General features: G+C 39.2%; 1 protein-coding gene across 1 annotated transcript in view; it reads left to right on the top strand.

Annotated features, from left to right (window-relative positions):
• Positions 1 to 15,247, top strand: part of LOC133554244 (collagen alpha-1(XX) chain) — a 91,654-nt gene extending 76,407 nt beyond the window's left edge. Inside the window, exons 32-42 of the mRNA XM_061902738.1 lie at positions 1,719 to 1,814; positions 1,885 to 1,938; positions 2,006 to 2,059; positions 2,163 to 2,216; positions 3,800 to 3,871; positions 3,949 to 3,984; positions 4,067 to 4,133; positions 8,498 to 8,686; positions 10,572 to 10,649; positions 10,739 to 10,900; positions 14,762 to 15,247. Of these exons, the coding sequence (XP_061758722.1) occupies positions 1,719 to 1,814; positions 1,885 to 1,938; positions 2,006 to 2,059; positions 2,163 to 2,216; positions 3,800 to 3,871; positions 3,949 to 3,984; positions 4,067 to 4,133; positions 8,498 to 8,686; positions 10,572 to 10,649; positions 10,739 to 10,900; positions 14,762 to 14,787 (888 nt within the window). The 3' untranslated portion in view covers positions 14,788 to 15,247. The remainder of the gene's footprint in view (positions 1 to 1,718; positions 1,815 to 1,884; positions 1,939 to 2,005; positions 2,060 to 2,162; positions 2,217 to 3,799; positions 3,872 to 3,948; positions 3,985 to 4,066; positions 4,134 to 8,497; positions 8,687 to 10,571; positions 10,650 to 10,738; positions 10,901 to 14,761) is intronic.
• Positions 15,248 to 16,101: the final 854 nt, after the last annotated feature.

The following is a 16,101-nucleotide window of genomic DNA, read 5'->3' as shown; positions in this document are numbered from 1 at the left end:
ATTATGACTTTATTCATTTTATTTTCAGACTTTTTTACTTTTGATATTATGACTTTATTCATGTCATTTTCAGACTTTTTTCTTGTCATATTAGAATTTTATTCTTGTAAATTCTGACTATTTTCATTTATGATAGGTCTTAATTCTAATGAATTTAGAAAGTGAGTTCATAATATTACCTCCCTATACTTGTAAAATTCTTGCAGTATTTAATTTTTTCTTGTAATTGTCATATATTTTTAAGACATGTTTCTTACAATAGTATGACTTTATTCATGTAACTTTCATACTATAAAATTATGACTTCATTCATGTAATTTTAAGAACATTTTCATGTAATATTTTGACTTTATTCATGTAATTTTCGGACTTGTTTCTTGTAATATTATTAATGTATTCTTGTAACTTCTAGAGTTGTTTGTATTATTATGATACTCATTTGATTTTTAGACAATTCTTGTAATATTATGACTTTATTCATGTCATTTTCAGACTTTTTTCTTGTCATATTAGAATTTTATTCTTGTAAATTCTGACTATTTTCATTTATGATTACTCTTAATTCTAATGAATTTAGAAAGTGAGTTCATAATATTACCTCCCTATACTTGTAAAATTCTTGCAGTATTTAATTTTTTCTTGTAATTGTCATATATTTTTAAGACATGTTTCTTACAATAGTATGACTTTATTCATGTAACTTTCATACTATAAAATTATGACTTCATTCATGTAATTTTAAGAACATTTTCATGTAATATTTTGACTTTATTCATGTAATTTTCGGACTTGTTTCTTGTAATATTATTAATGTATTCTTGTAACTTCTAGAGTTGTTTGTATTATTATGATACTCATTTGATTTTTAGACAATACTTGTAATATTATGACTTTATTCATGTCATTTTCAGACTTTTTTCTTGTCATATTAGAATTTTATTCTTGTAAATTCTGACTGTTTTCATTTATGAGAGGTCTTAATTCTTATAAATTTAGAAAGTGAGTTCATAATATTACCTTTCTATTCTTGTAAAATTCTTGCATTATTTCATTTTTTCTTGTAATTGTCATATATTTTTAAGACATGTTTCTTACAATAGTATGACTTTATTCATGTAACTTTAATGCTATAAAATTATGACTTCATTCATGTAATTTTAAGAACATTTTCATGTAATATTTTGACTTTATTCATGTAATTTTCTGACTTTTTTCATGTAATATTACTAGTGTATTCTTGTAATTTCTAGAGTTGTTTGTATTATTATGATACTCATTTGATTTTTAGACTTTTCTTGTACTTCATGACTTTATTCATGTCATTTTCAGACTTTTTTCTTGTCATATTAGAATTTTATTCTTATAAATTCTGACTATTTTCATTAATGATTTCTAGACAAGTTTGTATTATTATGATACTCATTTGATTTTTAGACCTTTTCTTGTAGTATTATAACTTTATTCATTTTATTTTCAGAGGTTTTCCTGTTATATTAGGATTTTATTCTTGTAAATTCAAAATATTGTCATTTATAATAGGTCTTTATTCTTATAAATGTTGACATTTATATCATAATATTACCACTTTATTCCTTTAAAACTCTTGCAATATTCTACTTCATTAAGGTGTAATTGAGACTTTTTAATGTTCATTTTGAGTATCTTAAATTAAGAATCAGGTGCTGAAATGGTCCCTGGTGTTGTTTGTGGTGGTGCAGGGGGAGATGGGTCCTGCAGGAAGAACTGGGCTTGATGGCGGTCTTGGAGCAGAGGGCAGCAGAGGTCCCATCGGAATGTCAGTGCAAGGCAAAATAGTGAGTAAGACTTGATAGTCTTGATAGTGTACGACGGCGGTAAAGATGGCTAATGTCCACCTGCTCTTAGGGCCCACCCGGGGAAAGAGGCCTAAAGGGAGACGCTGGGAGACCTGGACTTCAGGTGATACAATTTTCTCATGAAGTGAATCAAAAACATGACCTTGTTACATATGCGTTTTTTACTTTAGGGTGTACCAGGACTTCCAGGCCCAAAGGGGGAAGAGGGTCCCCCAGGCCCCAAGGTGAGAAGTAAATGTTACCTCTACATACATTTTCAACTTCAATAAAGTTCAATTAATATCATTAATGTTATTGTTGTTTTTATTGCCGCAATGTGTCTCTTAGGGTATACGCGGTGCTGAAGGCAACATGGGTCCCACTGGCCCTACTGGTCCCAGGGTAGGACTGATGTTTTCTTTGCATCCATCTAACATTTGTTTTGTACCTTAACAGTTTTTCAAACAACACAACTCACGCTTCAGTGAGTTGTGTTGTTCAGCTTTAAACTTTTAAAATTGGGGATTTCTCCTCATACAACTTAGAATGTTATATTTAAAGGGGAACTGCCCTTTTTGGGGGGATTTTGCATATTGTTCACAATCATGAGAAACAAAAACACGCATGTCTTTTTTTAATGACGGGGGAAGGAGGGTTTAAAGATGATTAAAAAACGCTTACATGATGTCAACATTGTAGACTACAAAACCTTCAAAAACCAACAACTTCGAAAACCTCCATTAACGTTTTGTACACACACAGCAAGTATATATACATATATATATATATATATATATATATATATATATATATATATATATATATATATATATATATAAAATGTAGTAACAGATACATTCATAACAATATGTGATATATACAATGTTTACAGTATTTTGGTCATTTTTAGCAAAACTTATACGACAAGGAAATAAGTTATTCCGTTTCCATAGTAATACACTTCCAACTTCCGGCAACAAATGTGTGTCCATTCTTCTCGAGGCAAAGGCAAGTGTGTTCTAATCATGGCAGACTTGGTAATAGACAACAATGGCAGCTATTTCTCGGACAAATGAGGATTCACCACCTTATCTTTTTGAAGCTGAACATAAAGAGGATGAACTGTTGCTTATAAGAGCGGGCATAAACAGAGGGTGAAACGTTGGAGCAGACGGAAGCCGAGAGAATGAGGTTAGCGTGAATTTCTCACGCTGCAAATGTAGAACTTTGAGCCAAGCTATGCCGAAATCAATGCAGCGCTTACCCAAATCAACTATTTTTTGGACAAATGAGGATTCACAACCTTATCTTTTTGAAGCTGAATATAAAGAGGATGAACTGCTGCTTATAGAGGCGAGCACAAACAGAGAGTGGAACGTTGGAGCAGATGGAAGCCGAGAGAGTAAGGTTAGCGTGACTTGCTCATGCTGCAAATGTAGAACTTTGAGCCAAGTTATGCAGAAATAAATGGAGTGCTTACCCAAATAAACTGTTTTTTGGACAAATGAGGATTCACAACCTTATCTTTTTGAAGCTGAACATAAAGAGGATGAATTGTTGCTTATAGGAGCAGGCATAAACAGAGAGTGAAACGTTGGAGCAGACGGAAGCCGAGTGAGTTAGGTTAGCGTGACTTGTTCAAGCTGCAAATGTAGAACTTTGAGCCAAGCTTTGCCAAAATAAATAGAGTGCTTACCCAAATCAACTTTTTTTTTGGACAAATGAGGATTCACCACCTTATCTATTCGAAGCTGAATATAAAGAGGATGAACTGCTGCTTATAGAAGCGAGCACAAACAGAGGGTAAAACGTTGGAGCTGACGGAAGCCGCTTGTCAGGTTCAAACATCGATGACATATATTAAACAAGACAAGAAGCAAGGAAATAACAAAGACGGAATTCAATTTTGCCCAATTTGAGGAGAGATGTGGCGACTGTACTCTCTGTACTGTCTTCCACCACCAAGTAAGACTTGTTTTGTACAGGGTTTCCAAGGCATGCCCGGACACCCAGGACCCACTGGAGAGAGAGGTTACCTTGGACCTGTCGGGCCTTCGGTAAGACGAGCAGGACAAACACGAGTCGCATGTTTGCTTGGTGTGTGTTTTTATTTACTTACGTGTTTTATGCACAGGGTCTTCCTGGTAATAAAGGGGAGCATGGAGAGAAGGTAGTGTTGTCTGCTACGATGTTTGTTTATGGCACGCCAGCATTATTCCATTCATTGTTTTTGGATGTCTCCGTGGTAACAGGGAGAACCTCAGTCTATGGCCGTCATCTTTCAGCTTGTCACCGAGGCGTGTGAACAGCTGGTTCACAGTATGTACACATTACTATCATAAGGAAGCGTGTGCTTAATGTGAGAAGTACAAAACCTGTTTCCATTTGTGTTGGGAAATTGTGCTAGATGTAAATATAAACGGAATACAATGATTTGCAAATCCTTTTCAACCCATATTCAGTTGAATGTGCTACACGTGCCAAAGTAGTTGGGAAAGGGCATGTTCACCACTGTGTTGCATCACCTTTTCTTTTAACAACAGTCAATAAACGTTTGGGAACTGAGGAAACTAATTGTTGAAGCTTTGAAAGTGGAATTCTTTCCCATTCTTGTTTTATGAAGAGCTTCAGTCGTTTAACAGTCTCCGCTGTCGTATTTTACGCTTCATAATGCGCCACACATTTTCGATGAGAGACAGGTCTGTACTGCAGGCGGGCCAGGAAAGTACCCGTACTCTTTTTTTACGAAGCCACGCTGTTGTAACACGTGCTGAATGTGGCTTGGTATTGTCTTGCTGAAATAAGCAGGGGTTTCCATGAAAAAGATGGCGCTTATGTGACAGCATATGTTGTTCCAAAACCTTTATGTACCTTTCAGCATTAATGGTGCCTTCACAGATGTGTAAGTTACCCATGCCTTGGGCACTGATGCACCCCCATACCATCACAGATGCTGGCTTTTGAACTTTGCGTCGATAACAGTGTGGATGGTCCGGATGACACAATGTCGATTATTTCCAAAAACAATTTGAAATGTGGACTAGTCAGACCACAGAACACTTTTCCACTTTGCATCAGTCCATCTTAGATGATCTCGGGCCCAGAGAAGCCGGTGGCATTTCTGGATGTTGTTGATAAATGGCTTTCGCTTTGCATAGTAGAGCTTTAACTTGCACTTACAGATGTAACGACAAACTGTATTTAGTGACAGTGGTTTTCTGAAGTGTTCTTGAGCCCATGTGGTGATATCCTTTAGAGATTGATGTCGATTTTTGATACAGTGCCGTCCGAGGGATCGAAGGTCACGGTCATTCAATGTTGGTTTCTGGCCATGCCGCTTACGTGGAGTGATTTCTCCAGATTCTCTGAACCTTTTAATGATATTATGGACCGTAGATGTTGAAATCCCTAAATTTCTTGCAATTGCACTTTGAGAAACGTTGTTCTTAAACTGTTTGACTATTTGCTCATGCAGTTGTGGACAAAGGGGTGTACCTCGCCTCATCTTTTCTTGTGAAAGACTGAGCATTTTTTGGGAAGCGGTTTTTATACCCAATCATGGCACCCACCTTCTCCCAATTAGCCTGCACACCTGTGGGATGTTCCAAATAAGTATTTGATGAGCATTCCTCAACTTTACCAGTATTTATTGCCACCTTTCCCAACTTCTTTGTCACGTGTTGCTGGCATCAAATTCTAAAGTTGATTATAATTGGCAAATAAAAAAATGTTTATCAGTTTGAACATCAAATGTGTTGTCTTTGTAGCATATTCAACTGAATATGGGTTGAAAAGGATTTGCAAATCATTGTGTTCCGTTTATATTTACATCTAACACAATTTCCCAACTCATATGGAAAAGGGGTTTGCACAATAATAATGTATTGTACAGTTGTGCTCATAGATTTACACAACCAGGGAGAATTTATGATTTATTGGCCATTCTTTGGAGAAAATGAATGATAACACAAAAACCTTTCTTCCACTTATGGTTAATGGTAGGGTGAATCTATGTATTGGCAAACAACTGTGTTTACTCTTTTCAAATCAAAATGACAAAAGAAAGTACCCAAATGACCCTGATCAAAAGTTTACATACCCCAGTTGTTCATACCGTGTATTGCCCCCTTTAAAATCAAAAACAGCTTGAAGTCTTTTGTGGTAGTTGTGGATAGGGTTCTTTATTTTCTCAGATGGCAAAGCTGCCCATTCTTCTTGGCAAAAAGCCTCCAGTTCCTGTACGTTCTTGGGCTGTCTTGCATTAACTGCATGTTCGGGATCTCCCCAGATCGGCTGACTTATATTGAGATAGCCAATCCAGAACTTTGACTTTGTTCTGCTGTAACCAATGACAGGTTGACTTGGCCTTGTGTTTTGGATCATTGTCATGATGGAATGTCCAAAAACGTCCCATGCGCAGATTCCGGGCTTATGCGTGCAAATTTTCCTCCAGTATTTTCTCAAAACAAACTGCATTCATCTTGCCATTAATTTTGGCCAACTTTCCTGTGCCTTTGTAGCTCACACATCCCCAAAACATCTGTGATCCACCTCCGTGTTTCACAGTAGGGATGGTGTTCCTTTCATCATAGGCCTTGTTGACTCCTCTTCAAATGTAACCTTTATGGTTGTGGCCAAAAAGTAAAATTTTGGTCTCATCACTCCAATTTACTTTGTTCCAGAAGTTGTGAAGCTTGTGCTGTTTGGCGTAATGTAAGCGGGATGCTTTGTGACATTTGCGCAGAAATGGCAATCTTCTGGCGACTCGACCATGCAGCCCATTTTTCTTTAAGTGCCTCCTTATTGTGCATCTTGAAACAGCCACACCACGGTTGTTTAGAGAGTCCTGTATTTCAGCTGAAGTTATTTGTGGATTTTTCTTTGCATCTCGAACAATTTTCCTGGCAGTTGTGGCAGAAATCTTTGCTGGTCTACCTGAATCCCTAATTTTCTACGTCTTAATCAACGTTTGAACACTGCTGATTGGCATTCTCAATTCCTTGGATATCTTTTTATACCCCTTTCCTGTTTTATGCAGTTCAATTACCTTTTCTCGCAGATCATTTGACAATTATTTTGCCTTCCCCATGACTTAGAATCCAGAAATATCTGTGCAGCACTGGGTGGAAGATGCAATGGTCTGTCAGAAGCCCAGAAACTCACTGACCTTTTATACACACACAATAATTACAAACAAACGTGTCACAGGTGTGTATTGGAACCTTGATTAATCATTCAAACCTGTTTGTGTCAACTTTTGTGCTTGTTATCAGATCAAAGTCATTGGGGTATGTAAACTTTTGATCTGGGCCATTTGGGTACTTTCTTTTGTCATTTTGTTTTAAAAAGAGTAAACACAGTTGTTTGCCAATAAATAGCTTCACACAACTATTAAGCATGAGTTGTTATGTCTTGACTAAGGGGAGGTGATGGCAAACAGACACCAGATGTGGGTAATTGTCAGGTTCAAACACTGATGACATCTATTAAACAAGACAAAAGGCAAAGAATAAAACAAAGACAGGATTAAAGTTGGACTCGGATCCGAGGAGAGACATGGCCACTGTACACTCCTTGTACAGTGCTACACCATGCTCTGCCCCAAGATCGTACTCATCCTTCTTTATTTGGTCCCCCCCCCCCTCCTTCCCACAGCTGCTTCCTCAGGGACGTGGGTCGTGAACAGCGTTGCCTTCGGTTCCCGAACAGTTCAAAGAAAGTTCCATAAAATTGTTCAAAGAAAGTCCCATAAAATTGTTCAAAGAGTTCGTAAAAATACTTAAAAGAGTTCCCCTGGAAGTTGGGCAGATCCTACCATCAGTCCGCTTGGAAGTCCAAGTGGAGTTTTACGAGCATTCTTCTTGGAAGGTTTTAGCCCTTTGTCTTCTTGTCCGGAAAACAATGTAATACAAAGTTTGATTTGATCATTTACACACAATTTTTCTGACAGTAATGTTCAATAATTTATTGTATATATAGTCAATATATATAATAAGAATAATAAACAAATACTAACTACTAAACTAGGGAAATGAAGTGTGACAAAACTCAAGAGTGTGTATGGTGTAAGACTGTGTATAATTTAACTGAAGTGTGTATTACCAAAGTGCTGAACGAGATACGAGTAAGTCCAGGGGGCAGGCAGGTGATCAGGGGCGAGAGAGAGGCGTCAGAGTCCAGGGGCGAGCGAGGACTCGAGGAACGAGGGAGGCAGTCGAGATCCAGGGCAACGGAAGGAGAGCACGGGAGAAGACAAGGGACAAATCAAGCCACGGAGAGGAAACTAGGATAGAGCAAACAGCTTGTCGCTTATGGTACACCATTAGAGAACTAAGTTCCCGCGCCGATCCCTGGGTCCACTGGTCCTTTTATTCAGTTCGCCCTCATCAGTCACAGGTGCCTAGATTGCCTGATCATCTGCAGGCTTGTAGCTGCGTGGGCGTGCTGCTCCCAGCGCGAGCAGGGGCGTGTCCGAGCACGCTGTCGGCGGATCCACCTGGTGCTCCTGCAGAGGAGGGAGACGCAGACTGCTCGTGCGCCGTAACATGAGTGGACAAAAGGTTTTTGTGTTATCATTCATATTCTCGGAAGAATGGCCTAGAAATAATAAATTCTCCCTAGGTATGTCAACTTATGAGCACAGCTGTAAGTAAAATGTCTTGTCACAATATTGTATTTGTCAGAGGAGGTGTTGAAGATGGACGCGTTCATCAATAAGATGAGTCGTAAGACCGCTCCTGTTGAGGATCCTGTCGGGCCCCCGGGGGAACCGGGAATACCGGGTTCCATCGGCCCACCTGGCACCAGGGGAAGCCAAGGGAACGTCGGCCCTCAGGGGAGACCTGGCAGGCCCGGTTATCCTGGAGAACAAGGTTGTGTCCTGGCTATTATTACATTAAAACTGCACAATCCTGTTGATCTCGACACTGCTATTGAGACGTATAAAGCTCATAAAACCACATGCTGACTGGGTGTCAAACCGAGGCAGAGTCCCTATGACCTCAGAGGTTCAGCTGTCTTTCAGAAAGCAAACATAACGGGTGTCAAACTCAAATACAGAGTGGGCCAAAATTTAAAACTGAACAAAGCCGCGGGCCAAGGTTGAAGAAATTAACGTTTTAATAGGAACCCAAACAAGTTTTGCATTGAATATTGAGCAAGCAAGGCTTTTAAATAATAATAATAATAATAACTAAAGCTGCAAGCAGCGATGGACGGGACCGAGTATATATGGAAGTGGCTGAGGAGAGGGAAGTCTGGGCTTCCCAGATATAAGTTAAAACAACACACTACTTTGTATTATATTGTAGTTTTTACCTTCCATAACGTGTCTACTGACAGATATAAGTTAGAACTATACACTACTTTGTATTATAAATGTTGTAGTTTTTACCTTCCATAACGTGTCTACTGACAAGATATAAGTTAGAACTATACACTACTTTGTATTATAAATATTGTAAGTTTTACCTTCCATAATGTGTCTACTGACAGATATTCGTTAGAACTATACACTATTTTTTATAATAAATGTAGTTTTCACCTTCTATAACGTGTCTACTGACAGATATAAGAACTATACACCACTTTTTATTATAAATGTTGTAGATTTTATCTTCCATAACGTGTCTACTGACAGATATGTTAGAACTAGTAGCTACTATTAGCAAACAGATAGACTTACCAACTCAGCGTAATATCTTAACATCGACACACTCTCGTCGCAACTCGGCCCTGATGTTCGGCACCTATAAATTTACAATTAGTTGTAAAATGTCGGGCGCTTGTTTTTACGATACGCAGGCAAACGACAACTTTAAAACATACCGGCTTAGCTACGGCACCTGGCAGCCATCTTGGTATAGATGATCACAGCCCCTCCCTCACAAATGTTGGTGCGTGCGCATCAGCAGCAGACAGTACGGGGAAAAAAACGTCTCCCTCACTGTGTCTGCGCACGGCGGCCATCTTTGAAATGGTTTTCAGCACAGCAGTTCTTTGAAGGCTGATCAAATCAAAACTGTAGCAGTAATTAAAACTCTTTCATCAACTTTTAATCAGAAGGGTTCAATCTCTCTCCTGTGGTAGTTTGAAGCCGACACGACAAACGCGCTCAGAGGAGATAATGTTTGAAAAAAAGGTGACCGTTTTTTTACAAAACTTTTGTTTTGAAGGCGGAATTGCAAACTTTGTGTTGATTTTTACTGGGGGTTGTCAATATATGAAATGTAGGTCTAAGTGAGATCTACATAGAGGTTTTTTTTTCATGTCTCTACGACATTCCTACTGGAGGTTACAGGCAGTTTTGTCCGTGTTTTCTTCCTAGGAGCAGTTTTGTCTGTGTTTTATTCCTAGGGGGCGCTAGAGCGCAATTTTGAGTTTTGGGGTTAGGTTTTCTGATTAGATCGCAATTTTCGCCAGTCCTGATGTGTGTGTCCAGTTTGGTGAGTTTTGAAGCGCTCAGTGCTTTGGAACAGTTAGTGCTGCAAGGGGTTCTGGGTGTTTGTTCCTCCACGCCGTCATCTCCTGCAGGCTTGATTACTGCAGCGCAATTCTCGTCAGGGTCCCCAAAAAGAGCATCAAAAAGCTCCAGAACATTCAAAACAGCTCAGCCAGGATCCTGACGAGATTGCGCAAGCGTGATCATACCACACCCATCCTCAAATCACTCCACTGGCTCCAAATTGCAACCCGGACCCACTTAATGATTAACCTGCTAACTCACCAATGCATTGTTTGTTTCTTGGCCCTCTACAGGGAGACTGGGACTGCCAGGGGTGAAAGGTGATGCCGGGGTTAACGTCCAGGGGCCCCCAGGTGTCAAAGGTCATGCAGGTAACTTTTACTCTCAAAAGTAGTGGCTGGCTTATCCATGTGACAACGACATTTTCCTACACATTTTAGCTGCTGACAATGTTTTGCAGGTCTTCCCGGTGAGTCCAGGATCGGGCCCGAAGGTGCCAAAGGAAATGATGGGAAGCCGGGACCACCGGGGATCAGTGGGCCTCCTGGCCAACCGGGAGAGATGGGACCTCCGGGAGTGTGTGACAGCAGTGGAGGCTGCCAGAGGGCTCCTCCGCAGACAGGTTAGCAGTTACAATTCTTAGGGTCAAACTCCCGCTATCGTGAAAACTTTATTACAGGTACAGATGTGTTCTAAGTAACACTGGAACTGTCTGACAAGTGTTATAAGAAGTACAGCATTATTAACTGTAACATCTTTAAGGACGTTTGACAAGCGGGAAGAGAGCAGGATTTCTGATTTCTGTTCCATGGCCGTCATCATTGATGTCCTTTTTGCCGTTGTGCATTGTGACAAAAGCCAAAAATAAATTAAAGCTGCAAGCAGCGATGGACGGGACCGACTTTTGCTGGTGTTTCCTGCTTTTACCCATTTAACATATCTTTACCTGCACATTACCTACCTTCCCTGCATCCTGGGGTCACACTGGTGCTTCTTTCTGTCACCCATACACGGTGGTGCTTCCTGCCATCACCCAGACAACATATCTTTACCTGCACATTACCTACCCTCTCTGTATCCTGGTGTCAAACTGGTGCCTCCTCCTTTCACCCAGTCAACATATCTTTACCCGCACAGTACCTACCTTCTCTGCATTGTGTGGTCACGCTGGTGCGTCCTGCTTTTAAGCAGCCATCTTGAGACGGCAGCAGCGCAGCAGTTCTTTGAAGGCTCGTAAAATCAAAACCGGAGCAGTTATTAAAACTCTTTTCGCAACTTTTAATCAGAAGGGTTCACTCTCTATCCTGTGCGAGTTTGAAGCCGACACAACAAACGCGCTCAGAGGAGATAATGTTTGAAAAAAGGTGACGGGTTTTTACAAAGCTTTTGTTTTGAAGGGGTAATTGCCAACTTCCTGTTAATTTTTGCTGCGGGATGTAAATGAATGAAATGTAGGTCTAAGTGAGACCTACATAGAGGTGTTTGTTTCATGTCTCTACGACATTCCAACCGGAAGTTACAAGCAGTTTTGTGTGTGTTTTCTTCCCAAGAGCAGTTTTGTCAGTGTTTTATTCCTAGAGGGCGCTAGAGTGCAATTTTGAGTTTTGGGGTTTGTTTTTTTATTAGATCGCAATTTTCACCAGTCCTGATGTGTGTGTCCAGTTTGGTGAGTTTTGAAGCATTTTAAGGGGGTCAAATTACAGCTAAAAGAGGCAAAAATTACATTTTTTAGGAAACTTCTGTTTTGAAGGGTATTTTTTCCAACTTCTTGTTGATTTTTGCTGAAGGATGTCAGTGTATGAAATGTAGGTGTAAGTCAGACCTACATAGAGGTTTTTGTTTCATGTCTCTACGACATTCTTAATGGAAGTTACAAGCAGTTTTGTCTGTGTTTTTTTCCTAGGGGGCGCTAGAGCGCAATTTTGAGTTTTGGGGTCTGGTTTTTTATTAGATGGCAATTTTCGCCAGTCCTGATGTGTGTGTAAAATTTGGTGAGCAGCTCAAAGAGGCGGCGGTATAATAATAATAAAACCTTAGAAATAAAATAGGCTCCTCTGTCCCAAGGGGACATTCGGTCCCTAATAATAATAATAATACAAACTAAACTAAGGAAATGGAGTGTGAACTAGATCCAAAAGGGAATGGGTGACAGACTATGTGAAGTATTAAGCTGAGGTGTGTGTTCCCAAATGTTGTCGAGAGACGAAGTCCAGGGGAGAGAGAAGTCTACAGGTCCAAGTCCAACGCGTGGGAAGTCAAGGATCGAGGGAGGCAGGCAGAGTCCAGAGGGAGATCCAGGGAAAAGTGAGACGCACAACTCACTTTCAAAGCGACGGAGGGTACTGTGGGGACGACACAAGAAAACACACACCGAAAACACAGAGAGAGCAGGACGTGGCTTACTGTACGCCAACAGAAGGTTATATTCTGGCGCGGGATGGCAGGTTGAGCAGGCTTATGAAGGCAGCTCCTTCATTACAGGCAGGCGCGCTGCCCCGTGGCCTCCTACCGGTTGGACGTGCCCTAAACACCTCCCTAGGGAAGCGTTCGGGTGGCATCCTGACCAGATGCCCGAACCACCTCATCTGGCTCCTCTCGATGTAGAGGAGCAGCGGCTTTATTTTGAGCTCCTCCCAGACGGCAGAGCTTCTCACCCTATCTCTAAGGGAGAGCCCCGCCCTCCAGCGGAGGAAACTTATTTTGGCCGCTTTTACCCATGATCTTGTCCTTTCGGTCATAACCCAAAGCTCATGACCATAGGTGAGGATGGGAACGTACATCGACCGGTAAATTGAGAGCTTTGCCTTCCGGCTCAGCTCCTTCACCACAACGGATCGATACAACGTCCGCATTACTGAAGACGCCGCACCGATCCGCCTGTCAATCTCACGATCCACTCTTCTCTCACTCGTGAACAAGACTCCGAGGTACTTGAACTACTCCACTTGGGGCAGGGTCTCCTCCCCAACCCGGAGACGGCACTCCACCCTTTTCCGGGCGAGAACCATGGACTCGGACTTGGAGGAGCTGATTCCCCAATGATCTAACCATTAGAAATAATTATTGACTTAATTATTTTATGATATATTCAATTAATGACACTTTTAAGTAATTATGGATGTCAGTATTTTATTCTTTAAGTAATTATGGAATGAAAATGATTTATTGTCAATTCTTAACATGCACAAGACACATAAGAACTGAAAAGTACATTTTCGGCACAGTCCCACTAAGAGCAGACATACGTTACAGGGAGACAAGAAAAGACCGCCAACGGATCAGCCATTTTTACGGCGCTCCTTAAAAAAGGTGGGAAAAAGGTGATATTGGGAAAGGTGGATGGGTCCAGGCTGAGTCCAAGGGAAAAAAAACTCATTTGCAATGCACACATAAACACATTGATTGATACTTTTATTAGTAGATTGCACAGTTCAGTACATATTCCGTACAATTGACCACTAAATGGTAACACCCGAATAAGTTTTTCAACTTGTTTCAGTCGGGGTCCACGTTAATCAATTCATGGTAATTACATTACATTTAATCACGACAACTCGCACAGAGGGGAAAAACAAGCGGTGGTGAAGGCGTGGGGTGGGGGAGGGGAGGTGTGTGCGTGTGTGCCATATTGTCTTGGGTGTGATGGTGTAATGTTTTTGTAGACTGAGGCCGATCTGAAAAATTTCGACTCCAGGTGTCGTTGAGAAAGGAGGGAGGTCAAAAGCGTTCATCTGTTGACACATCTAAGCAATAATTGATTTGAAATGTGTCTTATTTCATGTGTGACTTTTGGATCTTGTCATCGCTTCATGAATTTATTTCATCCCTAACCTCTGATTGGACTAGATTTTTGTTAGCTCCGCCCACTTTGATGGGTGAGTTTGACGGATAAGTAATGATTAATATAATGTATATATATATATATATATATATATATATATATATATATGTTATTACTTTGAACTGTTTCATATTTTTATTTTTTATCCTGTAAAGCATCTTTGAGTATTCTGAAAAGCGCTACACCAAATAAAATGTATTATTATTATTATTATTATTATTATTATTATTATTATTAAATAACTACGTGTGAATTTACTTTCAATAAATTAATCACACATTTAAAAATACAATTATGTATTTAATTTAAATTATATAAAATTAATGATACATGTAAGTAATTATTTTCATATGAGTTTATTATTTGATTTTTTTCCAGTTTGGCCCTCCATACGACGTTGATTAGAATGTGTACAAACTCTGCTTTTGTAGTGTAACGGTGCTAATAGCACAACACCCGCATAGTATCTTTATATGTCCACGTTTGTGTACTTTGTGAGACAAATGTCTTCCTATTTGTTCTTCTTGAGTTAATTAAGGCAAAATATCGTGCAGTATCTGAAAGTTTCATTCAGGTGGTAACTAACTCTGTATGTATGTATGTATATGTATGTATGTATATTTCCCTCTCCCCCCATTAAAGATCCTTACTATGGCTACGAGCCTTGAGTTTACATTGACGGTGCTGGACGACATGGACTGGAGCTCAGCACAGCATCTTGACGCAGTGGTCGCTGTGTTGGACTGATGCAGCGCTCCCAAGCGAGATTAAAGCAGAAGGACCAAAAATGAGGTGGAAAATAAGAAATGATGGTGCTGTTGGATAAATATATATTTTTTAAGCCATGTTCGCACTGAAGCCTTTTCTTATGTTTATATAGCCATGCACTATTGAGTCTCCTTTTTGTTTGCATTCTAACCTGACCTGCCTCAGAAACGACATATAATCCATGGTGTAAAGCTTTTATATTAGGATCCATGGTGTAAACGACTGTGAGTATGTTGTACATGACAATATGTATTTTATTATATTAACTGTACACAGTCATCTATGTTCTTTTGTAAGTATCTTCATCCTTTTTTTTGTGTACGTTTCAACTCAAATAAAATGCATTTCATGTTCTATTTATTCAAGTTGATTTAAATCCTTGACAAACATATCGAAATACATGTATCAATCAGTTTGCTATTTTTTTTTTAAATTACGCACAATGTTTGAGTTTAAATTTAATTCGAACATGCATGCATACAACATGATACATCACAATTTCCAGTTTTTCTATTCAACAGGAGTAGGGAGAAGGAGATCTTATTTAATCCTACCCCTTTTTTCCTTACATAGCAGTTGCTAAAACTTTTGTTCACTTCCTGTTCTCGATTTATTCACAATATACTCCATAAGTCAGTGGTTCTCAACCTTTTTTCAGTGATGTACCCCCTGTGGACATTTTTTTAATTCAAGTAGCCCCTAATCAGAGCAAAGCATTTTTGGTTGGAAAAAAAGAGATAAAGAAGTAAAATACAGCACTATGTCATCAGTTTCTGATTTATTAAATTGTATAACAGTGCAAAATATTGCTCATTTGTAGTGGTCTTTCTTGAACTATTTGGGAAAAAAAGATATAAATAAAAAACTAAAAACTTGTTGAAAAATAAACAATTGATTCAATTGTAAATAAAGATTTCTACACATAGAAGTAATCATCAACTTAAAGTGCCCTCTTTGGGGATTGTAATATACATCCATTTGGATTCATCAACTTAATTCTAAACTTTTCTTCACAAAAAATAATATTTTAAACATAAACAATAATTATGGAACATGTCCACAAAACAATCTAGCTGTCAACACTGAATATTGCATTGTTGCATTTCTTTTCACAGTTTATGAACTTACTTTCATATTTTGTTGAAGTATTATTCAATAAATATATTTATGAAGGATTTTTGAATTCTTGCTATTTATAGAACATTTTCAAGTAC

This window comes from Nerophis ophidion, linkage group LG06, assembly GCF_033978795.1.
Source record: "Nerophis ophidion isolate RoL-2023_Sa linkage group LG06, RoL_Noph_v1.0, whole genome shotgun sequence".
Taxonomy (NCBI): domain Eukaryota; kingdom Metazoa; phylum Chordata; class Actinopteri; order Syngnathiformes; family Syngnathidae; genus Nerophis; species Nerophis ophidion.
This window is presented reverse-complemented; position numbering and strand designations above follow the sequence as displayed.